General features: G+C 39.1%; 8 protein-coding genes across 8 annotated transcripts; 2 read left to right on the forward strand and 6 right to left on the reverse strand.

The window, feature by feature from the left end:
- Nucleotides 1–1,806: 1,806 nt before the first annotated feature.
- On the reverse strand, nucleotides 1,807–4,617 carry BDF20DRAFT_882839 (P-loop containing nucleoside triphosphate hydrolase protein). Its single transcript, XM_053081750.1, has 8 exons — nucleotides 4,126–4,617; nucleotides 3,955–4,048; nucleotides 3,676–3,890; nucleotides 3,328–3,593; nucleotides 2,734–3,239; nucleotides 2,577–2,639; nucleotides 2,327–2,483; nucleotides 1,807–2,253 (listed from the first exon to the last, which is right to left on the reverse strand). The coding sequence occupies exons 1-8, from the start codon at nucleotides 4,182–4,184 to the stop codon at nucleotides 2,171–2,173; spliced, it is 1,443 nt and encodes a 480-aa protein (XP_052934182.1). The 5' UTR covers nucleotides 4,185–4,617; the 3' UTR covers nucleotides 1,807–2,170.
- Nucleotides 4,618–5,817: 1,200 nt separating this feature from the next.
- Nucleotides 5,818–6,120, forward strand: BDF20DRAFT_808856 (B18 subunit of NADH:ubiquinone oxidoreductase; the record flags this gene model as incomplete). Its single annotated transcript, XM_053076575.1, has 2 exons — nucleotides 5,818–5,981; nucleotides 6,075–6,120. Coding segments are annotated over 2 exons (210 nt in total), but the record flags the coding sequence as incomplete, so codon positions are not given.
- Nucleotides 6,121–6,572: 452 nt separating this feature from the next.
- On the reverse strand, nucleotides 6,573–12,576 carry BDF20DRAFT_837459 (uncharacterized protein; the record flags this gene model as incomplete). The annotated part of the gene is made up of 7 exons (XM_053079052.1): nucleotides 6,573–8,229; nucleotides 8,316–9,805; nucleotides 9,883–11,872; nucleotides 11,945–12,011; nucleotides 12,090–12,266; nucleotides 12,342–12,425; nucleotides 12,495–12,576. 7 exons carry the CDS (start codon nucleotides 12,574–12,576, stop codon nucleotides 6,573–6,575), a joined length of 5,547 nt encoding a protein of 1,848 aa, XP_052934184.1.
- A 1,200-nt stretch (nucleotides 12,577–13,776) lies between these two features.
- Nucleotides 13,777–14,592, forward strand: BDF20DRAFT_914952 (uncharacterized protein; the record flags this gene model as incomplete). Its single annotated transcript, XM_053084254.1, has 1 exon — nucleotides 13,777–14,592. The coding sequence occupies one exon, from the start codon at nucleotides 13,777–13,779 to the stop codon at nucleotides 14,590–14,592; it is 816 nt and encodes a 271-aa protein (XP_052934185.1).
- A 315-nt stretch (nucleotides 14,593–14,907) lies between these two features.
- On the reverse strand, nucleotides 14,908–16,301 carry BDF20DRAFT_824390 (transmembrane amino acid transporter protein-domain-containing protein; the record flags this gene model as incomplete). The annotated part of the gene is made up of 2 exons (XM_053077888.1): nucleotides 14,908–16,148; nucleotides 16,220–16,301. 2 exons carry the CDS (start codon nucleotides 16,299–16,301, stop codon nucleotides 14,908–14,910), a joined length of 1,323 nt encoding a protein of 440 aa, XP_052934186.1.
- Nucleotides 16,302–17,568: 1,267 nt separating this feature from the next.
- Nucleotides 17,569–18,698, reverse strand: BDF20DRAFT_837462 (uncharacterized protein; the record flags this gene model as incomplete). The annotated part of the gene is made up of 3 exons (XM_053079053.1): nucleotides 17,569–17,667; nucleotides 18,336–18,450; nucleotides 18,532–18,698. The coding sequence occupies 3 exons, from the start codon at nucleotides 18,696–18,698 to the stop codon at nucleotides 17,569–17,571; spliced, it is 381 nt and encodes a 126-aa protein (XP_052934187.1).
- A 567-nt stretch (nucleotides 18,699–19,265) lies between these two features.
- On the reverse strand, nucleotides 19,266–20,792 carry BDF20DRAFT_914954 (uncharacterized protein; the record flags this gene model as incomplete). The annotated part of the gene is made up of 2 exons (XM_053084255.1): nucleotides 19,266–20,588; nucleotides 20,658–20,792. The coding sequence occupies 2 exons, from the start codon at nucleotides 20,790–20,792 to the stop codon at nucleotides 19,266–19,268; spliced, it is 1,458 nt and encodes a 485-aa protein (XP_052934188.1).
- Nucleotides 20,793–21,326: 534 nt separating this feature from the next.
- On the reverse strand, nucleotides 21,327–24,577 carry BDF20DRAFT_657581 (uncharacterized protein). Its single transcript, XM_053075961.1, has 8 exons — nucleotides 23,986–24,577; nucleotides 22,736–23,910; nucleotides 22,335–22,630; nucleotides 22,153–22,207; nucleotides 21,827–22,085; nucleotides 21,657–21,748; nucleotides 21,469–21,567; nucleotides 21,327–21,402 (listed from the first exon to the last, which is right to left on the reverse strand). The coding sequence occupies exons 1-7, from the start codon at nucleotides 24,386–24,388 to the stop codon at nucleotides 21,469–21,471; spliced, it is 2,379 nt and encodes a 792-aa protein (XP_052934189.1). The 5' UTR covers nucleotides 24,389–24,577; the 3' UTR covers nucleotides 21,327–21,402.
- Nucleotides 24,578–25,890: the final 1,313 nt, after the last annotated feature.

The raw sequence follows: 25,890 nt of genomic DNA on the forward strand, positions 1-25,890 counted from the left end.
ATCTTCTTCTTCTTCTTCATTATGTCTATCATTATGACTAAGTGATTGGATATTCATATTGGCGAAAGAAGATTCTATAGGTGGTAGTGGAGGAGGAGGTGGAGCACGAGTGGATTTAGGCGGCTCATGATAAGCAATTTGCCTTGTCGGTGATGCTGGCGGTATCAGGGCTATATTCCAAGAAGATGGAATTTGGCCTGCCAACATGATATCATACATGTCTAAAGCCTTTAATAATTCCTCATTCGTATTCAACAAAGTGCCGATCCATTCTTCGTTCTCGACGAGTCGCGTGTAGCGAACAATCTTTTTTCGTGAATCTTCACATTTATCATGGTATTCCTGCAGTCTCTTGTCATGTTGCAATTCAATCTCCCATCGATCTTCAGATGTGTTGATGAGTTTTAAAGCATTTGTCAAGTTATTAGCATTGCTGTTGGCAATAGCAATTTCTTCAAGGATTTTTGGTTTTGCTTTTTCAAAATTGAAAGCACCTCTCATTGCCGAAGAAGACGACGGTCCTGGAGTAGAGTGACGGTTGCTGGTTTTGGTAGCGGGATTCTTCTTTGTGGGTGATAATGGTCCACGATAATTTTGACTAACGTTGGCAGGTTCTCTGACAATAGCCATGGAAGCTGGTGGTAAGGATCGACGTTTATTCGTCACTGAGGTGTCCAAATCGTCATTGTTGGATCTATCGTAGGTATGATGAGTTTGGCTTTCTCTCGTCACTGCTGTGCCATTACTGCTGCTACTCGTATCTGTATTGGCTCTCGGACGACTCTTTTTTCAATACAAATAAAATAAGAAAATCAGCCATTATGGTACACTCTACTTTTATCCACCGCTTTTCCTGTAGAAAAAAAAAATGAAAAAAACCTCTAAGCTTACACGTGGAATACCGCCTCCTCTAGCTTTGCTGTATAAATTGACAATGACACGCATGCTGGATTCGCTTTTATATTTGGCAGACCATGCACCTAAAAGAGATATGAGCTCTTTCTTAACTGATGTGTCTTCAACCTGTCAATATCGCATGGAAAAAAAAGGTTTAGGCCCTCCTGCTTTTTCGTTCTCTTCATCAATGCATACTAAAGCTTTACTGGAGAAGTTAAGATAATTTCGAGTCGTTCAATCATCTTTTCATTTGCAGCGAATTGTCCTTTATGTTTTTCCGTGCAGAAATGAACAAAAAGTATCAGAAGCCCGTCAAATTGACAAAAAAAAAAAAACCAATTACAAAAGTAACGTACGATGAAATTGCTGGTTCGAATTTTCCATGAGTAATTTGAGAACCTAGCAAAGCCATGATAGATGAGACAAGCATAGTTTTTGTAAATTTTGCCTACATGTTAACTTTACCTAGACGTCTTACCTCTAATACTCTCAGCTTTTGTTGAACAGAACCATGTTTTAATTTCTTTCGAATAGTCTCTACTGCTTCCCTTGGTCCATTCTCTTGCATTTGAATACTCTCTGTCAGTTGCTGAAGAAGGTACCAATCGATTTCTTCGAGGTTTGATAACCTTTCTATTATATGGCATTTTGTTAGGCTCTATACCTCATCTTCTACCACAGATATGTCGAACACATTACCAATGTATAAAGAGATAGATGTCCTTTGAACATCATCTGTAAATAGACCCATTTTTGAAGTTTAATATCACTGCCAACAAAGCTAATCCGTCACTCAATAACGTTGCGAAAAATCAAAAACGAAAAAAAGCGGAAAGAGGATGATGATGTCAAGAAGTGCAACCGAAAGCTAAGAGACGAAAATGTTTAAAATTGTGAGACAACGGGCGGGAAAAGGAACAAAAAGAAAAACGTAATTTGGGGAAAAAAAATATGTGTATTTTTATTCAGAATCCGACAAAAAGGCATAAATATTGCCTTTGTTGATCAACAAGTTTTCTTGTACTTTTTCTTTTTCAATAGAAGATTCTTCATCACTTTGCGCTGATGATGTGGCTCTTGCTGCATCTGCATCACGTACACGTAGCTTTTCATACTTTGTGCTTGAAAAATAACCAGGCGGCTTGAAAGAAAGTAGAATTCTGCCCTCTGCTGTTAAACGCAAAATAGTGTTGGCAGCTGGGTTTTTTTTATTTTTTGAAAAAAAAAGATTACCAAAGGGCGTTTGTTTAGCTCATGTCGTTACGATATTTAACTACACGTCAAGAAGTACATTACCTCTGTAAACATCAGGTGCTGGAGTCTTTGCGATATGGAACCCTCTTTGATCACCAAAAGCTAAAATCAACGCATTTTAATATGAACTCAGTTTTTTCTCTTCCCCGTCATTTATATTATTATCTTCATTTACCTTCCAATATACTCCAGGCTGACCATGGATAATCGTTTGGATTCTTGGCAGACGTTTCGGAGGTTGCATTTAAGAGATAATAATCTGGATCATTCATCTCGTCATAGTTGATAGGAGGAGTTAACCCTAATATCTTCTCTAACGGAATACGTTCGGCCTACAGATGTTGCGTGTTAAATTTGTCAAAAAAGTTAGTATAACTGAGTCCTTCTCGATTTGCAAGAGAAAATGGTGTATTAACTAAACTTACAAGATAACGGATGGAGCTATAAGGTTCTTGAACTTGCGCAATTGGGTACATACCAGATAAGATCTAACAAATGCAACTGGATTAATTACTGAAAACCCACTCACCCCTTTGTGATGCTGATCTGATCGCAGCTAATGTACACTGATGACGGTGTTACCTGAAGTGACCTAGGTATAAGTGCTGGGAATACAAGTCCTGGCGAATCACAAAGCCTTACATTTTTTGCAATATGGATTGTCTGGAAGTGTTTGGTATGCCCCGGTGTTTTGCTCGTACTTACTACGGTACGTTGCATGATACTATTGATTAAGCTACTTTTACCCACATTTGGATGGCCTACTAAACCAAGCGTAATGTAATTTTTGTGTGGTTTTATTTCTTCACCGGTGATTTCCAGAAAATGACCAAACGTATCGTCTAACCCATCCATACTGCCTGTATCACTCTCATCATCACTCTCGTCATCGTCGCTGCTGTCAGAATCGTCTTTATCATGTTGCTGTTTGTTCGTCTCATCCTTATCATATTGAGCAATGATGGATTTCCAGTCTACTGTGACATCTGGTTTGTCTACCATATCTCGACATAAAGACAATATCTCCTTCACCCCTTGGGCATAATAATATCGTTTTTTGGGTCTTTTTGCTTGCTTTTTCAACGCGACTACAACATTGCGTCAGAAACGCTCATTTAGTGGAACAAAATAGATGACTTTGCAGTCTTTTTTTCCAAACATTGTTACGCGTCTTACATGTGGCAGTATCATCTATGAGCTGCGGATCTCTTGGGAAACAGCTAAAGGTAGCAATCTGTATTTCGGGAAATTCCTCTTCAAAATATTTCTTCCATGCAAACACGGTGAAGTCCGATACCAAATCGACCTTATTGAAGACGCCGATAATCTTGCGCTTCAGCTCTTGCGTAATGTAGTGATAGAGCGAACGCGAGAAGTGAAGTAGAGGGTTTCGTATATCCATGACAATCAATAAAACATCACTGATTTCTAGCACTCTCCACCTGTAACAGAATAAGTATACCAGGGAAAGGTGAGCATTTGTCACATCAACAGCGTACGCGTTTTCATAAATATAATACATACAGTTGACGCCATACTTCTAAATTACGTTCATACCAACTCAATTGATTTGACTCTCCATATCTCTCCTCCATCGATTGCATCCAATGGTCGAATGCTTCTTGTTCATGTTGCTCAACCTCTTCCTTTGACATAGTATAGTTCCAAATAGGTCGCTTTGGAAACTCAAGGTACTCCTTCACATACCTGTCTGTCTCCGGATTGATTTCCAAACATTCCTATTACGTTTGTTATGTTACTCTCATTGACATTCAAAAGTGACATTAGGACTGATTTCGTTACCTTTGGGAAGCGGACCAAGGGCTGCATACTTTTTAGCTTCTCAGCCTCTATCTCTTGATGCGTTAATTTTCTGAATACAGAAACCAACTTATGCCTAGAGTGTCATCTTGGTATCAATAAAAGCAAAATCCAAACAACGTGAAAAAAAAGGCACAGTTTATCTTGGCCTACCTTTCATTATCATCAAGAGCTTCAGTATCATGGTCTTGGAAAAAGTCTTCTGCTTCCATATCTTCTTCCTTTGGTTGTACAAAATGATCTGATAGAGATGCATGCTTTACATGTTTCTTCCGACTATCTGCTTTTCTGCCACTGAAATAATCAAAGGAACTCAGATCTGCACGCGATTCTAAGAACGTATCAAAAGACACAACAACGGGTGGTTCATATTAGGGTCGTGCTCGTTTTAATCTTTCAATTATGTCCAAATGGCCCGTTTCTCTTTGGGCTCTGTCTGTCTTTGTTTCTTTGGTGTACCTTCTTCCTGTTTCCTAGCGTTTCGCTGTCTCAGTTGTTCTCTCTTTTTTTTACCACTATAAGCTACTTTGCGCGGCATGATGTTTCTTTGTAATAGTTGGGTGTTTTAGTTAAATATATTTAACTGAAAAAAAAGCAAAAAAAATGCAGAAAGTGGACCTACCTTAAATAGAAAAAAGGATATGTCCTTTTTTTTTTGACACCGCCGCAGCTTCATGCCGCAGCCGCAGCAATTGTCGGGAAGGTAGGGAAAAAAAAAAAAGCCCCAACCTTTGACTGAACGTCATTGAAAGATGATAGAACTATTGAAACTGCTCGTCAGGCAGCAGACATTAGTAGAGAAGTATAGGTGAAATTCGACCCAATGGTAGTCAATTATTGCCATTTAGATGTTATAAGAGAAGGAGTATGGAATGATATGTAGACTTTCCAATGAGGATTCTTTTTAAAGGAAACGAACGAGAGGATGAGAAATAGCCATCTACAGTAGAAGCAATTTATAGAAATCATCAATGGCCATTTAGGCAGTCATGCATCGCTATACTTGCGTTAGAAGTTGGCAGCGCATATCTGCTGCTCACTATCTATAGTTTCAACGCGCATTTTCCTGGGCGTAAAAGAACCGTCAAAAAACGTTTATCTTTATTCCTTTTGGCATTCGAAATAATATAATATGTATATCCTTTGAAAAAAGGCTTTGCAGCTATTTTTAACCATTGGGCAGCAAAATTAAAACCATTGAGAGCTGATACAAAATGAAATGGTCACCCAAGGTCTTGCCATCAGTGTAGTTTACCTTTACTGAGTATTCGAATTTTTGAACTGCAACGAATGTAAACGGCATGCAACACTACAGCATCGACTTATATGCACATGTATCGTTTGTACAAGCAGTCTATTCGTCGAAAAAGACGTTTCCAAAAGTATATTTTTTTAAGCGCAAATGATAGCTTCATTCAATAACAAAATGGCTCAGTGGAAGATGTCTATTATAGTTCATCGTAGTTCTCAAGACGTTGACTTTCTCAAACTTGAACAGCCTGCATCTTTCCTGCCAATGATAAAAGCTCTTCTTTTAACTTCCCCACACCTAAACTATTTTTTGCGGGGGTGACGTAAAATCGAGGTTCTCCGGCACTCGGAGCTGAATTCTCTAAGGCACAGGTAAAAGCAGCAAGCTGTTCAACGAGGGGTAAAGGGCATACAGGTGATAAAAACTGTGTGTTTTCTTTTCTCCAATTATCCTTACTGCCCTCCCCACTCTCCATTAGATAAAGACATGTCAGGTAAAACCATCCGAACAAAATGACTTAAAGTCGGCCTCAAACACTTGAACTTTATGTCTAAACTATATATTTTTTTTCCCGTTGAATTATTAAAACAGAAAAAGCGAGTCAAAAAGATATGGCGAAATCTCGCATTCCTCTTGAATATAGAGATTATTGCGCCAATTTACTGATCCCGCTCAACAAATGTCGAGGCGAAACATTTTATTTACCATGGAAGTGTGAAAATGAACGACATGCGTATGAAAAATGTCAATACGAAGAGTAAATAGTCCACATAAAGATACTATGACAGAGTAGTTTCGATCAGTTTCATAACGTATCCTTGTTTTTCTGTTGATTGCCCGACCATGATAGCTTTAAACGCCGTATGAAGGAACAACAAGCAAAGTTAGAGGCCGAAGAAGAATAATGGAACGTTGGAAAGGAGACGATAATTATTTCAAGAATACAGAAATACTTCTATCGTGGCAACTGCTGTTATCGCCAGGACAGGTGTCAAAATAGAGTATACGCCCAATGCAACATTTATACGTATAAAAAAAAAAAAGAAAGATATCCCAACGTAAATAAAATCACAACATATACTTGTAATATATGATATACAGTTTACACCTCACTTTGCATGGATTTACACGTCAAGAAAGGAAAAAAACAAAACAAAAAGTTGTAGTAGTAGATGGGTTGCAGGTAATCCATTTCTTATCCTTACGACACATTTGAAGGGTTGAAAATGGATATGATATGCCTAATCATTATAGATCGAAATGAGATTGAAGGTATATTATATGTATATTTGTATATATGGAAGTTACAAAATTGGCATGGGCTCAAAATGTAGTTGTGGACCCATTATCAAGTATCTGTAGTAGTATTTGTAGTTGCGGTAATATTAGAAGAGGAAGGGATTAATCCCGTAGTTTGCATGTACAGCATCAATTGCTCGATGTAGTTCTCTGCAAACGATGACATATAGAATTCATGTTCTGAGTTATGCGGACCGATAAAATTATGCGCCAACTCATGACAAATTGTCATGAACCAGTAGATCAGAGTCTTACCACGGTTGCTATTTTGATTGCCTTTACTCTTTTCGTCTTCACTGTCATGCAAAGCAAGATAGTAGCGTAAATTCATAAACAGACTACCGCTCAAGTTAAAAGCAATAGTAGGACCCGCTGTGTCATAAAAGATATTCACACTTTTGGGTCGAAGCTCAAACACATGTTGACTAAGCTGCACAAGGACATCCTTAAAACGGCTTATAGCAGCACCGTATTGATCTAACACATCCTCAGCCTGAAGACTGCGGTGAATATAGAATTCAATACCGTTCACATTGCCTGCATGAACTAAATCTTTGCCCGAAGCACTATCACAGTAGGTAGCTGCTTCTCGTACTTCATTCATACGAGGTGGTGTATAGATTGTCTGACCTTCGTAAGGCTTACAAGAATGGATAGCACGTTTGAGATTCTGTTTGATATTCTCAGTAAACTGAGGTGTGATTGTCGTTTGTGAAGGCGGCAGCTTCCCTTTAGTTGAAGATGTAGCACTGGAGTCCTCTTCTCCACCTTGTTTTTTTGTATCTGCAGGTGAAGATGGTGCGGTCGTCATGGGTGTCGAAGACAGTGAACTATTATTGGTGTTTGATTGTTTCCAGGAGGACCATAGTGATCTGATGAGTCCAGAAGGTTTTGTCTGTCGTTCAGATTGTTGTTTCTGCATTGCTTTTTTCTTGGCTTCTTCTTTTTCCTCGGAAATAACAGATGGCTGCTGCGCAACTGTCACTTTGGGGTACTCATCATGAAGTAATTTATCAATAACGTTTTGGCTATGGTCAGTCTTTTGCTGAGTAAGTAGTTGGCGTATATATCCCTCTTGGCAATCAGGGAAGACTTCTTGTACTTGCTTCGTGTATTCATCCAGCTGTTTTGAAGTTGGCGCCGTGGATGGGCTATTAGCAGATATCAATGGTGCATTTTCAGAGTTCGGCCGTGCTGTATTTACCGAGGACGATGACGACGAAAAAGTTGTTCGTGTTTGCTGTTGCTTCTGCAGATTCAAAATTCGATCAACGGGGATCCCTTTACGACGGAGATTCATCAAGCTTGTTGTCAAGTAGCGTTCAACGATAATAGTGTCGTTGGTTCGTATACGAGCAAATATTAAATTACAGAGAGATTGGGCGACGTCATTGTAATCAATATTTTGTGGGTCACTGATATAAATAATAAAATTGCTGCGGTCTACACAAGATGTGGTAGGCTGAACAGACTTTTCATTTGTATGCTTAAACGTACGTGTGATTTTTAGGCCATTGACTTGAATTACTTTGAGATGCTGCTTCAGGTATTTTTCATCATGCAAGAATTCATTCTTTCGTTCAGGATTGTCGTTCAGTATTTGGTAAAGAATAATCGGCGTGCGCTCGAATATCATTTGGGCTATCTTCTTTGTTTCATTAGTTGTGCCGACGTTACTTTTATAAGAATAAGCTTCTCTGATTTGGCTATTCAACGAAGTACGTAAATCGAATGATATCATTAAAATGGATGTTTTCACTGAAAAATGACAACACCATAATGAAATAGTTACCTGTGTAAGCCTGCACTGCCCAAACTTCTATAAAATTCTTCAAGCATTGGTTCCATTGGAGCTGACAATGGTGAAAACAATTGTTGAGCAATAGGATCATCACTGATAAAGATATCGGACGCCTTAGCAAGTGTGTACTGAATAAATCCATTATCAATATCTTTACTATTTTCCTCTTCCTTCACTTCATTAACATTATCTTCCTTCCGCTCTTCTTCAGAAAATACAACTCGCTTGATGCCGACGAGAAATGCAGTTGACTTCATGTCTCTTAATAATTGTTTGTTGTTCTTGAACGAATAGGATTGACTGGCAATCTCCCTTAGTAACCCCAGGTATTTTTCTCCTCCACCACTCAATTCCCATAATCTTTGAGGATTTTTAACAAGCATGGTAGCCAGTTCCACTGTGGTAGGCTCATCCCTGACGCCACAAGAGCAAAGGAAGCTGTTTGCCAGCTGCCCAAAGTTGACATAAGTGAACAATTCTTTGATGAAAGTTGACGTTGAATTTTCGGTTTCAAAATAACATTGAGATGGTGTCACTCTTGTCGTTATTAATGTCGGTATGCTGTTGTCCTCCTGTTGTTTTTGTTGTAAAATAGGAATAAATGGAAACTGTTGAAGTTGGCGCCAGTGCTCAGTCGAGATGTCACTCATTCGTGTCGCCATATACTCAAATACTTTACGAACATGCTCCTGATTTTCCACCAATGAGAATTTGGTGGAATGACTTAAAAAGGCCTGAACCAACTGCTGAGCATTAGGATTTTCTCTTACACCTAAGCGATCACGGTAGCCTGCGAGGTCAGGATGTATAACGGAAAAGCCTAACAGCTGTACATCTGGATTGGTAAAGCAAGCACGCGGAGACGCATAAGTGCGGTCGACGCAAGGTATAAACTTAACATCTATGTTATTTGCATCATAAACAGATGCATAGTCTTGATAATGATCTACAAGGTAATTTAAGGCAGCAAACATTTTGGCCTTCTTCTCTTTGGGGATGGCGGCAACCGTGACGGTACTATCCCCGGAAGGAGGATTTGGAGGAGAAGCGCAAGCGAGCAATGTTGGCAGAGGCGGCTTATCATTCAATCCTAATTTCTCCAAGAGCTTTGCTTCCTCACTGCCTTGTCTCCATCGATGCGACGGCCAGTCAATGACAGGCAGTTGAAGTCGACGCGCAATATCAGTAGGCGTGAATAAGTCACGAGCTAGGTATCGCTTGTAAACTTCCTTGGTGACGATCTCGGGCTGATTGCTATCTTCTCCATCCGCAGAAGTCGATGAAGCAGCCGTAGTGACTTTCCTGCTGACTTGTTTGACGGTAGGTGCTTCTCCTTCCTTGGAGAAAATAGCCGTTTCCCGTAGTCGACGGAGTTCTTCCTTGGACAGTGATTGCCGAGAAATAAGGTGCTTGACCAAATCAACATGGGACCAACTGCCACCGGATATAAGTCGATCGAAAACTAACTGCAATTCGATATCCTAATATGACGGTTGAAGAAAAAAAGCTCATGTTAAGGACAGCACAATGATAGACCTGAGCATCTTTCGTACCTCACCTCTCTCACACCTAATGCTTTCAGAAAGTCGGGGCTAATCATATGCTTATTTTGCGAAATAGTCAACGTTGGCAAATCACCGAACAAATTGACAGAAGGAAAATAGGCTTCTTGCGGAAATTTCATACCAAGCTTCGTAGGTATGCAACTCTTTGACTGTAATAGATGAACCACATCTACTTGCCAGTCTTTAGACAAATGACCGTACTGTCTACTGACTAAATGAAGAACTCGTTCTGCAAACTCTTTCGAGTTCTCAAGAGTGAGGGCTTTATCGGTAGTAGGCTTTAGTTCAGTAATATAGTGAAGCCATTGGCCAACATTCAACTCATGCCAGCTGCCAAAATACCTAGCCAAATCTTGAGTAGAAAAATGTTTAGAGATAGAGAAGGGTAGTGTATCATCAGGAACAGGCATATCTAAGGGTATCAATTTTGGATTCAGCCACCACCTAACCTGAGAAAGCTGCAGAAGGCCAGAAGTATTGTTACTGTTCTCTTCGTCAATGTTACTATGCTCAATAATAGCAGCTTGCAGAAACTGAGAGCAAACACCATCCATGTTTTGTCTGATAATTTGAACTGTATCAGCAGGAATTGCTTGGTTGCCTTTAAAGCATTCAATCCACCATTTCATACAGGCCACCATTTCAGCAGGCTTTAGAGACCGCTGATCTAATTCTTTCAATACATCCTGTACGCCCAACGGTAATAACAATTTCTTATTGTTTTTTAAAATGTCAATGCTGTCTTTACACAATTGATATGTAGCCCAAGTAACAGTAGGAATAGTTTTGATAAATGAATTTAATAACTCAGTAACATCATGGCCTACAACAGTTGTTATATCTGGAACAGTTCTTGCCACCGTGATAGAACGGACACCATGTGAAGTCATTATATCCAGGGGTACTTTACAGCATTTGAAAAAATGCTCCTCCTGAACTTGACTCACAATTCCGCTTGGCGTTGAAGGTTGGAAAGTAAATGAACGCAAAGCATGGCCCGCTTTCTTTTCCAAAAGCAATTTGGCATTGTCTTGGTTATCTTGTTCTTTTCCCGATTTATCCACTTCAGTTGGATGGCCTACTAGTTCACCGTACAGTCTTCTGATCTGTTCCATTTCATCATTATAAACCAATCTTGCCAATAACCCACCCATAACCAATAGTTCTTTATTCCAAAGGCTTATATATCGATCAGCAAAATCAATACTTTCTCTTTCAACAGTAGGAATGAATCTTGCTGCCATATGACAGCAGTAGCCAGTTGTCTGATGGGTAGGAAATCCAATAAATACCCGGCCCTGATGAGGGAACGGGATTAAATCTCTAAACATTTGGTTTTTATTTTCAGAAGCATCCAATTCATCTTTTCCAGTGTAAACCAGTTGAATCTTTGTCATCTTTGGGGGTTTCTTTTTGGTCGAACGTTCCATTTCTTTCTCAAAGCTTTGACTTACATTGACTTTGACGGAGCCCGTAACGACACGAAGAAAAATACTGCCTTTTTCAACGGGCAAGCCACTTTCGTTTTTCGTCACTGTAGATGTGCTATGGGTTGTTGAGGATGAGAGCAAGTTGGCTAGCGGACTGAAAATAGAAGGTGGCGTGTACTTTTCAGCGTCCAGTTGGATGGGCCGTATATCTGCTCCATATAATGTAAACATCTTTGCTGGAACTGTTGTGAGAAGCATTTTATGGGCATCTACTGACATAGCCCTAGGCTCTGCTTCGCGTTTGCGAATGCGAAAGATGATTTGCTGATCGAAATACACGGTAATCTCTTTCAAATTAGCTGTAAAGCCCATGCTTGTCGTCAAAAACCTGGTAAAATGGTCGATATTCGGCATTTCCATAGGTTCTCTTAGATCCATTAAGAAAGACGTCCATACTTTATCTGAACTTTCATCCGTTGGAATATCTGCTCGTTTTGCAAATAGCTGATCTCCTTTAAAGTAGAAAGCCATACATTGCGACCCTGAAGACACGCTAAGGTTGGCATTATCAGTTATCCGCCGTCATTATACTTGCATTAACATAATCAACTTGTATTTAACTTACAATGGGTTTTCACATATTGAAAATAGAGAATAAAAGCCTACACCAAAGGCCCCAATTTTCTGTTCGTCTGTCACAATAATAAAAAATGCATTATGTCAAAAAATGTTACTCATTTGATCTTGAACCCTCAATATCTATTTTTTACCTGGATTTCCTTCAGCAATTCTTTTCAACCGTTGCCAATCTTCAGGCCGAAAAACCATACCGTTGTTTTTAAAAATAATTTTATTACATTTGGATGACAAGTTGGGTTGCTTATTATTGCCTAGTGAGGCGTCGTTTGTTTGAAAATGTATCTGTACAGCACTTGAGGAAGCATCATCTGAATGGTGTCAAGAATAGCTCAAATGTGTCAATATTCCTCGTAACTATTCAAAATCAAAAAGAATGATTCTACCTGCATTCTGCATAAGTTCCCGATATAAAACATATTCAGCTGAATATCTTGCCAGAATTTTATCGATAAGGTGTCTTTGATTGACTAGTGTCCAATTTAACAATCGTCAGTGAAACAGATGAGGTAGATCTTATCGCATATTCAGTTGCAAACCTTCGACTTTCTCCTCTATGCCTCCATGATCCATTATCTTGGAGCGTAATAGCTCCAACTTATTGTCCGGAATGCTCGTCATTCTCCTTTACTGATCAAATTCGATTCAGTTTGCGTTGTAAAAACTAACGGATTCAAATAACAGAGAATCTCAAGGCACACAAAGCTAATTAACCAACAGAAATTATGCCGAAAACTCCGTTATTAAGTTTCTTTGATAACTGTTTGCCGTCATTATAGGAGAAGCCTATTATAAGGGCCAGCTTATGAAAAATTTGAAGCAATGCCTACAAAGCCGGATGCATTGAGACGCTTTTCTCTCTAATATGAAGAGACACTATCACCGGTTTGAATATAAATTGTCAATACTAGACTACTGCTGTACGCGACTCATTTCAATACATTTTTTATAGAAGCGACACAATCGGAAGCAGGGAAACAATAGGTGTATCACAACCCTATTATTATAAGTACTGAAACCCTAGCTAATCAAAAGAGAAGCATTAATATGAGTAATGATAAAGATTAGGACTAACAAACATTCTCGACAATAAATTCCAACAAGATATAGCCAATACTTTACGAATAGACAGGGTATGTTGCTCGTTATTGGCTGGTTATTTCAAAAGGTATGCAATGAGTGGAAATTATTACGGCTTCCTAACATTCTGTACAAGCTCATTCATCCTCAAGATGATCTATAAAGGTTCGCCAGTAAATGAGAAGTCTATGTCGATTTTTCCCAACCATGTATCTATTTTCTAAGTCATGGTGTTTAGTAGTCCAATGTGCCAATAGGCGTACAAAAAAAGCTTAATCACGGAACCTTATATTGGTAAAATGCATGAAAATGTTGTTGTTTGTATAATCTTTCCTTTTTACGTATAGACATTCCACATAAGCAATTCCAAAATTCTTTTGTTTTTCTGTAAGCATTCCCCACACAAATAAACTAATCTAATTCCTTGTTGTATGGGCGCGTGAAAAGATTCAAGGTTAACACTGGAGGATGGCAATGATTACGTTCACACAATGCTCGCTCTTTGCAAATAAAAGCTGCGTGCTTTACAAAGGAGGGGTAGGCTTGACCATTGAGTGAAAGAGCAGCCAAAAAAACCATAAAGGTTAAAAATGTTCAAATTGTTTACTGTGGAAAGGGATATGGGGCATCAAAAATATGTAGGTCATTCCCTCGAATTCAAACAAAAACTCTCAAATTTACTGTCTTTTTTTATGGCTTTTTTTCCAACCATTCTTTGTAAACCAGCTAACAAGATCTATCATGTTTAGAACTGTCGTTCTCCGTGTCCCCCATGTTAATTTACCCATTAAAAAACGAACAGGTTCAGTTGTGCGCGAGGATGAGCAGGAGAAGACCTCTACAATGGGTGCTTTAAAAAGGCTCAAGTGTTCTGTGAGATATCGTTGTGTGAATGCCTTTGCTCACACCAAGCAAAAGAAACAGCAACAGCCCGTCTTCACTCCATCTATGTTTCGTGAGGTGATCCATCCCACAGATGTTCAGACAAGAAAATACCAACTTCTTGAACCTAAGGTCAAGTGCCTCATTGGAAAGTTGTGTCATCAAATGGCGTACCCGTATCACCTTGTGGCTAAAAAGCACAGCAAATCCAATATTTCACCAAGCAAACAACAAGCAAGTGTATCTGGTATCGTTCATGCCATCACATCTAATAAGACAGATACTGCAATGGCTTTGAAGTCAGATAAAGTAGAAGCAAAGGACGATGATGTCGATTCAATGGTTCATCTTAACGCTGAACTCGACGCTGATCCGACCTCTACTCTGCTGGTTGAACACTACTCTTGCAAATCTGGCTGCCCTTCTAGTATTTTCACTGGCAGTGGCATTGTGGAAAGTGTTGCTCCTGCCTCTAACACGTCTCGCCGTAGTAGTATGGATTTCTGTGCAAATGCAAACTCTTCTTTGACAATGAACATCATTTCTTCTACGCACCAGAATAATAGAAACAGCAGCAACAGCAACAGCGAATGTCCTAACGCGAACTTTGTCGTAGAATTAGTTGAATTGGAAACAGATCCTTTCGTACAATGGGTGCGTACAGGTCCAATATAAGCGTCCATAGTTTTTTGTTACTTTCCTTACATTTTGAGTGACTTTATTCATTAATAATTTATTGATTTCGTTCAAATAACATCATTTGAGCCAAGTCCTAATACTTTACCTTTTGTCTGGAAAATGCTATAAATAAATGAACGCTTCTCATTAAGCAAGAGAAAGAATTGAATAGAGAGGGATGATTTATTATATGTACAATACTTTGTATGAAGAAATACTATTTACAAAACATACACAATAAAGGGTAGATGTGTACGAAAAAAAAGAAAAAGGCAAATAAAATGCATAATTCTATATAATACACGATTTTTCTTAAGATTTGAAATCAGCAACAAGAGCTTGAATAGCTGAAATGGTACCAAAAACGAGGCCTACGACACCAAGCAAAAGAATAAGAGCATACCAAGCAAGCTCATAAATAGGCTTGTTACGGAGACCCGTAAGTCTTAGATAGAAGATGACAGGGAAAATGAAAATCAAGGCGCAATTGGCAAAGGCACCAATCAAAGCCATCAAGTCATCAAAATGGGGAATAACAGCACCAATAATGCCGACAACGACAATGAGAAAGATACGGAACAGCGCACGAATAATGAATTCCTTCACTTTACCGAAACGTTCCACGGTGATGTTGAGCATTTCTTCAACGTCTAGAGCAAAAGAAGTGAGCAGGATGGGTGAAGCAGCAAGAACGTGGAATGTCATGACACTGATAGCAATGATTTTGGGGACGCCATTGCTGATGGAGTTGTAAACAGGATTGACAACCCTGTCACCATACACGTAATAGCCTGGAATAGCAGCAAGATAGTAAAGGGCAGCACATGTGGATAAGCCAGCAGCTACTACTTTGGGCCAATTTTTGGGTTTCTTCATAGAAGCTTCTACATGGGGATAGACACCGTTACCGCCGAAACTGAACGAGATGGTACTGAGCGCGATAGGAAATTGAGACCAAATGACTGTATCGTGATGTACATTTGTCAAATGTGGTTTATCCATACAGGCAACCACCAATACGATGATGACGACAATAAGAGTAGCCGTAGCGCCAAGAGCTGACATGACAGCGATTTCCTTCATATTTTTCACCAATACAAATGGAATAGCAACGATGACGCAAGAGACGATGCTCCATGGTAACACACCGATATCTGCTGCTGTACCAGCGCACAATTCATTGAGGTTGGAACCGGAAAGAACAATATACAGAATGGGTGCGCCAAGAAGAATCCAAGTGTTGAAGAAGAAAGCAACCCAACCTCCCACAGCGCCAAAGCAGGTGGTAGCAATTTCTTTATATGAACCTAAACGACGTTTGCCATTGGCGTACAAACAACGGATAAGGAGCGTACCCGTGTGCACAGACATTACCCATGACAGAAATAAAATGACAAGACCGATCCAGCCACCTAATTTAAGCGCATAGGGAATACCAAGAGTACCGGTACCAGCCACAATGCATACAACGTTGAAATAAGCGAGGAAAGACGAACCTGCATGCTCACGGTTGACATCCAGGAAGCCTTCATCGGCATATTCAAATTCGGCCTCTGTAGAAATTTCATCAGTACACACAAGACAATGCAACCCTACTTTTGATGAAATGCAAAACTAATTTTACCACTATAGGCATCAAATGTCACAGGCCCCTCTTGAAAGTCCCCCGTGTGCTTCTTATCCAGATCTCTTAATTCCATAGACATATTTGACTTTATTTTCTTTCTTTGTGATCAGCTAACTTTTCTGGCTTTTTTATTCTTTTCTTTTTAAATTAGGCTATAGATACAGAGTATCGATAATAGTAGATATAACGAAGATAAGAAGAGGTATACTATATTACAGTAGTATGGTGATAGTAGCAGTAGTCGTAGTTGTTAGCCGTGAAAGAACACAATAAAAAAAAGTTCAAATCTGATCCCCGTAGTTTTGCTATTTAAGTAATTTAGTTTGGTTTTTTTTTTTGCTAAAGGTTTCAAAAAGAAACTGCTTGCTTATCCAATCGCTTAAACCCGAAGCCAATCAATTTTGTTAATAAACCATATCGGGATATTGTAAGTCATATGCCCAAACTTTCAGCAGCCTTTTTAACACCGCCCCCGCTTTTGCCGAGTTTTGTTTAAACACCTATTGATTATAAATTTGAAGTCATAGTAAGAAAAAAAAAAAAAAAGAGTCCTTCCCTTTTAAAGTCATACATAGACATTGATTAAGCTTTTGATAGTCCTGGATACACAAATGACGCGTATAGTTCTCACGATATTTGTACAAAAGTATATCTTGTCCTGTCAGCCTTAGATCGTAGAATGATGATAAGAGCTGTAGATCATACTCAAAAAATGTGGGAGGAACGGGGGCATTTAAGTGCAGCTTATAATTCCGTTGTAGCCAATCAAGTATGTCCATTGGAAAAAGAGAGACGTTTATTGGGTCAGAAGAGCGTGAGTCAGTTCTCTATTACCAAAAAATCGGAATACAGTTTCCTTGGCTATAATTAAGACAAAACTCTTAAAAAGTTTAGACAGAAAAAATAATATATTTAAGACATCTTTCAGCAGGTTCTTAAAGATCCCTTCTTTTTCGTAACTTTTCAGCCCTATTTATGCACAAAAGTTTTATTATACAGAAATTTAAATCTGTTAAGAAAAGCACAAGAATCAGATTTAAAAAGCATCTACTTGGTAGCTTAAACGCATTAGAAGCATAAGACACCATCCGTGGCTGTAGTATCCTTGTATGCAAAACTTGTAAGTAACTATGGAACCGTGATATCAATGCAGCAAAAAACATGATGCTTATCAGCATTCCGATTTGGAAAGACAAAACCTAATCCTTTTGCTATTGTCGCCAGAACGGTACTGGCTCAAATCCCAACTTAAACGTCTCAAAAATCTGATTTATTCCATCCAGTTATATCGCAGCTTTGTCTAAACCCGAAGCTAGTATGATTATTAATCTTGGCTTTCTGCCTTTTTATTGTGGATATGTCAGACATTTAGTTGATCTAACTTGAGTAGCGTCTAGAGTAATAAGGCCTATAGTTACCCATGTTAACAGCGTATCAAAAGATACCTATAGAAGTTATAGAGATAAAAATATTCGTCGAATACAGCGTCTCTCTTTCCTCGGAACCATTCTGAAACATTTATAAGCTTTAGATAACAGAGTTAGCTTGCTTGTCGTTTAAAAGGACAAAGGTTCCCAAGGTTATTTGACAGTGTTCTAGGTACCTGAAAAATTGTTGCGGGTTCTCGTTTTTATTGAGTCACAGAATTCTCTGCCTGCAATAGGCTGGCAATAACAGTTATGGTTTTGTTATCGTATATATTCATAACTGTATATTACTATGGTGTAATACAATAAATTTTTGTATTTCAATTGAAAGTTGTCGACATTGGCTTTTGAATACAAGCTTGAACATGTGCATAGAGTGGTTTCTCTCTCATATGAAAACACGCCAACAACAATCTAAACTTATTAACGTATTTAGTAGGGAACTGCACCTCGATTATCTCTTATTCTTTCCAAGTTATTTGGAAATTAAACATATAACTACATATTCCTTACTACACACGTTACTTGCATTGTAAAAATCTCAACCCCAAAATCATCCCTTAGATCTTGTTTGACATTTTAGGTATATGGGGGGGAACATGAGCGAGGAATTATTCAGACAATGATAGTGCACAATCATCTTTTCAATTTATAGGATTCGTGTCCATTTTTTAAAGAGCAGTTACAAAGAATATGGAAATATAAACATGTTGTAAAAAGTATCCATCAAGTGCGGTATTTAGTTGAAGAGCAAACCCCTCAGTTCTAATGTACTTTGGCACAGCTTGTACTCGTTTACATCTGAATTAAAATAGGCAAGGTGGGTTACAAGGATAAGTTGTGCGTTTAGCTACTGTAGACCTAACCGAAAAGACGCCTTACTCTTTTTCTTTTGCTAAGCGACAATTGATAAAACGTATAACATCCGTTGGCTTTGATAGATTAGAGACAGAGAGGTTCATGTATAGGTTTACCGTCGAAACCATCAGTTGTGTTTGGTAGAGGATTGTCATGAAACTGTGCATAACAGTAGTAACTGTCCGGATCATAGTAATTAAACGTCCGCATATCCTTGCTCTCTTTTTTGATGCAGCAAAAATGAATAAGCGAAGAGTTTTTTTATTCTATTTTCTATTGGGCGTTACTTTAAGGCACAACAAACTGAATAAAAAAATTAAAGAAAATCCTAGAAAGAAAAAATCGAGGGCACCTGTTTTTTTGAATTCATATTCTCTTCACAATAGAAATAAGAACTACAGATATTTTGGTTTTTTAAATTGTAAAATTTGAATGATTATAAATAGGGCGTTGTGGTTAGGCAAAATAAATCTTTTTGTAGTTCTCTTTTTTTTTTTTTCTTTTCTCTCATTTTACATAATGGTGATTTTTTTTGGGGGGAAAAAAAAAATGGAAGGGAATCTGAAATAATAATTATAGTTATAATATTAATAAAAATAAACGAGGTTACAATGACAGAAGTGAAAAGAGGAGTGATTAAAGTGAGACAACCGTTTGGGTTATACATCAGTGCAGATTGGGATGGAAGGGAGGATGTCAATATACAAAAGTTGGACCTAGTAAAAATACATGATGAAAAAGAAACAAAAACTGTTGATTTAGGAGGATCCTACTCTACAACTACTATTGCTACTACTGCCACTGATTCGAATCGGTCTTTGATACGACTCATGAGCGGTTGGAATATGCTGACGAAAAGCATGGATTTGCGATGATAAATTAGTGATAGAATTTGTAATCATCGCTGTTGGTGAAATTGTGCTGCTACACCGTTGTAATGGAGGTAGTTTTATGGGTAAAGTGATGGAACTGGTGGGTGAAGTCGTGATACGTGTCATCAACATGGGCTCTCGAGTCACAGCTTCGCTGCAGAATTTACCGAAACCTTGCAAGGCCTCAAATTCATCAGGCGTTATGTCAATACCGGTTGGTTTATAGCGGGTATCACCATGATGGCTAACGGAACAGGTCGAAGAATCATCTGCTGAGTCTGTTGTTGCGTTACTGGTAGTTGTCATAGTAGTCGTTGTTGTTGTGCTGGTAGTGGTGGTGGTAGTGGTAGCGGTAATGTTAGTAGTTAGGCTTCTTCTAGGATCATTATTTGTAGTGTGGGATGAACAGGTAGGAGAATAACGGTAACTTGAGCCAGCTAGCTCTTGAATAGGGGTCGAAAGGTCTATATAGGATAATCTTCGTCTAAGCAAAGTGATGGTATTGTCGATGGATGTTCCTTCAGCCTCTCGAGACTGTAATGACTCGTTTGGATGATGGTGAGAAGAACGAGGTTTACTGCTGAAATAATCTGGCATATAAGAGGTGGATTTATCGTCATGTTGAGAAGGAAAGGTACAGGAAGAAGCAGCAGGCGGTGTTGTCGGATTGCTACTGCTGGTGAATGTGGTGGTTGTGTGTGAGGATTGTAGTGGAGGAGGAATGGAGGATAAAGAAGGAAGCTGTTCGTGATGCTGGCGGTAAGGCGCCGGTGTATTGGGCGCAGTATAACACATAGGTGTGCTCGTACTACTATATGGCTGTTGCTGAGGCAGATAAGGATGGAAGCTGGAGTGGTGCTGTTGATACGCAGGATAGTTACCGTCCTCATCAGGATGGCCACCACTGTTCGGCGATAAAGGCGTTTGGGAATTATCGTAATGACTGGGAAATGGCTGCATCGGGCCAGGTAATATTTGATGATTATTGTCTATCATCCATATCTTTGATGGATGATGGCTGTCGTTCGATTTGGGATGAACAGAGTAGGGACGGTTGGTGCTGTTCAATTTTTGGCCATGTTCTTTTGAGCTCGTGGTTGTAACCGATTCTTTCTTCTTTTGACGGTTATGGGTATGTGTGTGCTGCATCATATTATCGAATCGACTAAACATACGGTCACAATTAGGTACAACGCATCTAAAAGGTTTCTATTCAAAATTAGAAACAAAACAGATTGAGTGTCTTGAACGAACAATCAAGAAGTTTTATTCATCTACCTCGCCTGTGTGTTTGCGTGCATGTCGTGCTAAATGCTCGCTTCTGGTAAACACCATATCACAGTTGCCAAAACCTGTACAACGGAATAATTTTGGCTCAGATCTACGGCTTGCTGTTCTTTTCTTCTGAGGCATAATGTGACTATCGTTTTCAAGTGTAAAGAAGGATGATCGAAATAAGGAAAGGCAAATGAAGAAGGGGACGTTAATAATAAATGGAGGGACAAAAAGGAAAGAGAGATTAGTAAAAAAGGTACAGAATCAATAATTCTCGATTTACAACAAAAAAAAAAAAAAAAAAATGGATGAAAAGGCCCGGGAAAAGAGAAGATGTTTTTTTTTGGGCTTCTATTTTTTTCTTTTTCTTTTTTTTTTTTTTGGTGTGTGTATGTGCGCTTCTTTTGGGATAGGTTTAATATTTTTATTTATAACCACTTGGGACTTTGTTTTAGGTTCCAAATGGATCTTCTTTTTCACATTCATCATGCAATGTGCTGCTGTTGTCTATGTCAGGGCAATGAAAAAACTTTTTTAAACACCGATAAAAAAGGCGGTAAAATGTCTCAGTTACAGGGTAATGTAGAAGTATTCTAGGTTTCGTTTCTTTGGGCTTATTGAATAAAGCCTTGGAGAGTGTAGCTTCAAATTCCATTTTAAGATGGTGAAGGAGTGTCTATTGAACACGGTTATTGACATTTACGGCTCCTTCTTCTTCTTGAAGAGACAATTGACAGCGCCGGTATGACTAAAGGGATGCATAAGTGAAAAATAGGTTACATTTTTTAATTCTTTATGATCCTGTACTACCTACTCACCGTGCATTCTGTTGCCCATATCTTTGTGAGGTGATACAAATGGGTGAATCATCTAAATTGTTACCCAATGGTCCGATCTGTGAACCAAACCGTTCCTACGTAAGGGGACAATAATTTGAAATCAGAGTCCGCGGGTTCTTTTCTTCAGGCACAGGGAACGGGCAACCACCCGCTTTTTGCTTACCAATAGCTGTCTACTGGTTTTCATACATTTGATCTCATTATCATTATGCTGTTCGTTATGTCCAAATCGCCATCGATACACTTTTCCATTTTCTGTTCCGGCATAGAAACGGTGTAGGTTAGCTTTGAATGATGTGTTGAGCGATCTTAGCTATCTGTGATTTAGCCTACCCTTATCAGACATAGGCTCGCCTATCCAAAGTTCTTGATTCAACAGAAACAAAGATTGTCCCAAGTGACCAGCATTTGCACGTCCAAGCAGAATGCTTGTCATACCATGGCTTGTATTAAACTCCCTTGGTTTTTTGCCTCTGTCAACTTCGGCTTGTAAACCTTCTTTGTCATTCATATTCGGTATAAATCTGCTCCAATCGTAGAGTCTGATGGTTCCAGCTTGCCAATAACTCTGACGGTAACGAAACTTTGTTTTCTGCATGAACAAGAATCCGGTTAATTTCTGACTATGCTTAGTTAAAGATACATATATTTTATCTCACCTCAGATGGACTCGATACTAGTAAAACACTTTGATTCTTATCCGTAGCCAAGACTCTATCCACATTAGCAAAAGGCTAAATTTAGTGTCGCATAGAGTGTCCATCATAGAGACCTCATCAAAATACACAACCGCGGGTTCCTTTTTGAAAAAACTCAGTTTGAATCTAACTGTTATACTTACTTTCCATATTGCTGAAATTCCTCTGAACCAGTGACGATCCATTTTAATTTGTTCGACCTCATATCAAATGCATAAACTCTACCAACCCTTTGCTTATTCTCTGTAGAATATCCAGGTGCACCAATGAGCAAAATGCCCGTTTTTTGCATGAATAAGATGGATTCACCGAAATGATCATAGTTGTCTTCCTCATGATTAGGATTTTCGATGATGAGATCTGCTTCCTTTACCATCTTTGTGCTATCGTGGAGTATTTCTTTTGAAACAAAGGATTTGAAAATGTACACTCTTCCGGCCTATTCCCATATCCGCCCCCCCATTGACTCTATGTTAGCTATGTTTCTGTTCCCTTCTCTTCATGATAATAGTACTTATTCAAAGGCTTGCCAACATCACTTTACTTGATTTCCAACGGCTCCAGAAAAAGACGAACAGAGTGGACAGCCTACCACTAAACTATTGAAGCGGTTGTCCTGACGATCAGGCCGATCTTTTTCTTGAGGAAATAACCCAGCAACAGAAACTAAAACCGTACCTAATAAAGATGATGACGAAATCTTTTGCTGCTGCTGCTGCTGCTGTTCCTGTGGGGTTGATAATGTCAATTGAAGCTCAACCTTTTTGAAATCCATCTTTTTTTTCTCGCTCGATTGTGGCAAAGAAATATAAATCTCAATTTTACCACCTTCACGTTCGTCATTTTTCTCGCCAAAGGGGGTCGAAATGACGAGGTCATCCAATCCATCTTGATTGATATCCATAGCAGTGACTGACCAGCCGAATCGTCCATGATGAACGTCCCCTTCCAACATCGTATGGGCCAAGTGACGAATATCTTGTACGATGGTTCTGTCGCCGCCATGAGCATCAAAGAGGTCCTCTTTATTTAGAATGAACACAGCACCTTTTTGTTGGTAATAGGGTGCTGAAATGGCTATATGGTTTTCTGTTGTTCTCATTGTCGCATTGCTATAAAAGTGGTTGCATTGCACCAGTTGATGTCCTAATCCAACATTGGATTCCGTCAAAAGACTGAGTGTTTGAACAGAATAGTCGTCGTCGTCAAACATGTTGGCACATTGGCTTTTCTGTGAGACACTTTCCATTGACCCTTTGTTCACGCGTAAAACAGTGTCAATAGAACTTGTTGACACAGGCATCTCAAATGGATGTTGTTGTCGCTGATGGTGCTGCTGTCTCTGATTAGCTAATTTCAAGTCGTGGCGCTTGACAGTAGAATGATCCGTCATGTGCCGTATCAGTGGCAAGGAATCGTCTCCTTTAGGAATGCCGGTAGAACTTTTCGGAGAGGAAGCGGATGAGGTAGTAAGTGTAAGCACCCCTGTTGTGGGGTCGTAGTATTGTTGAAGGGTATCATGATAGGCTGTAGCTAGGAAAGAGGCTTGAGGGTACTTTAGACAGTGCTGTCTGTGCATGGTGGTAGATGAAGCTGCGTCTGTTGTTCGAAAGAAGTCGGTGCATAAAGTATCGGGTTGTTGATAGGCTATCCCCTTCTCAAAAGCGTTGACCATCTCTGAATAGCAGTCAGCAACGCTACCTGCGAGATGTGAGATACCTACGAATCTCATTTGAAGAAATAAGAGAAAAAATCAAAAAAGGAACCTTTGTGCGACATCATCGCCTTATTTACCTCCTTTATAATAATCAAAGGTTTCTTCTGTCAAAAATGGACTTTTGGATCCGTAATAGCCAAACATGTAACCGCCAAATTCGACATCAATTCGAGAAGCGGCAAAGGCTGCCGTCATGCAATATTGGATATGAGACGCTAAGGGCACTTGTCGTTCCTCTGTAGCAGTTGCATTATAGTGGCGTTTGTAGATTTCTATAATATCTTTGATAGGTACATGCCATGTCTTATTTAAATAATCAAGCCTCGTTGAATGCCTCAGAGTGAATTCTGCTCCTGCATCAGCTGCCAAATGCGCCTCTTCCCTATTCCCATGAAAATCAGATTTAGCCATAGCAGCAATGAAATAATCCTCCAGTCCTCTTAGACTGTGCCATTGGACATCGGCCATCCCGTGCGACATGATGGCAAATACAAAGGCAATCAAACCCTAACACACACAATCAAAAAGCTTACTGTTAAAACATTGAGACAAAATAATGGACAAGCCCGCCCATCTTCCCTCCCCTCCCCTTCTCAAACTTCCGTTTACTTTCACATGTGGATCCGTATGAAATTGGGAAATTGGATAGGTTTCTCTGATGTAATGAATGGCCGTTTTGATAAAGGTTGGCCAATGCGCTATGATTACAAAAAAGGAAAAAGTACATGTTAAAACATACCTGTCTCCTCATATTTCCGTTTTAAAATCCAAGCGTTATACCTTCCTCAGCTTGCTCATTGTTTCCCAAACACTGATATCCCCTTTTTGTTACAAAAAGGAAAAAAAAAAAAGAAAAAAAACGCTCGATCACTAATCTCCTCTCTCTTTTTGATGAAAGAGCAAAAAAATCTAGGTTACCAGTCAGGAAAAAATGAGCCTGCTTGGCTAAAGCCAGGAGATGCTATGACATCCTCTTTGTAAGCTTGCTCTACACGCGTCTTTGGTACAAACATCTCCAAAGATCTGTAGGTTATCTCATTATGAACCGCTCTAACCGTAGGATAATGATGGTTTTAGAAGGAGGGAAAAACAACAAGTAAGCATTCTTGTCTTTCCTTGTTACAAACAAAGTTCGACTTTACATTCCACAAGCGATGCACATGGTCATTGAGGAGAGCAGACAAGAGCATGCCAGCCATTGCTTCCGTAATCTCATTCAAGCAATTAGACAAAAGTGTTAGGAGAAGAGAGGGTGGTTTTGAGACAAAAAAAAAAAAGGTAGAGCAGTATGGAAAAGACAGATAAAATAGCTTTACTATTATGTGGCAATAAATAGAAAGTGAACTAGACAAATGGGCTTTTTTTTTTTCTTTTTTTTTTTTTTTTCCTTTTGCCACAAGCAAAATTTGACTGGTCAATCAATGGAGAAGCGGATGGCATTAAACCATTTAAGAATTTAGCAGCTGATGAGATAATGCTGGCCTAACAATCAATGAGAATCATGCTGTTCTAGCTGAGGATCCTGCAAAGAATAACATCTTTTCGTTTTGAAAGCTGTTGTTGAAATGTTTGATCTTGAAAAAATAAATCGCGACGCATCTGTCTGTTATCATGATGGAAAGACAGTGAGAAGACGTGTAGTGTTAGATTTGCTTCCTTATCTCTATGGGTGATTTCTTGGTTTTTTGTGCGTCTAGAATAGCTTCATCTAAGGTCTAAGCCTCGCTATCATTATTTAAAGAAGACAGATACGTCCCGCCATTTGTTTTTGAAAAACGGGAGACATGTCGCGAAAAGTCCGGCAAACAGACACCTTGCTTATCAGTCAATTTTTCAGAGTACCTAAGTGTCAAATATTGCACAGTTTTCAAATGAAAGTGGGCTATAGAAGCTTGGACAGCGTCAAGAATAGATCACTCTGTACAACCAAAGCCATGTGGACAGGGTCTACTTCCATCTTCTTATTATAATGTCAGGTTGAC

The sequence above is a fragment of the Mycotypha africana genome, assembly GCF_025528875.1.
Source record: "Mycotypha africana strain NRRL 2978 chromosome Unknown BDF20scaffold_8, whole genome shotgun sequence".
Taxonomy (NCBI): Eukaryota; Fungi; Mucoromycota; class Mucoromycetes; order Mucorales; family Mycotyphaceae; genus Mycotypha; species Mycotypha africana.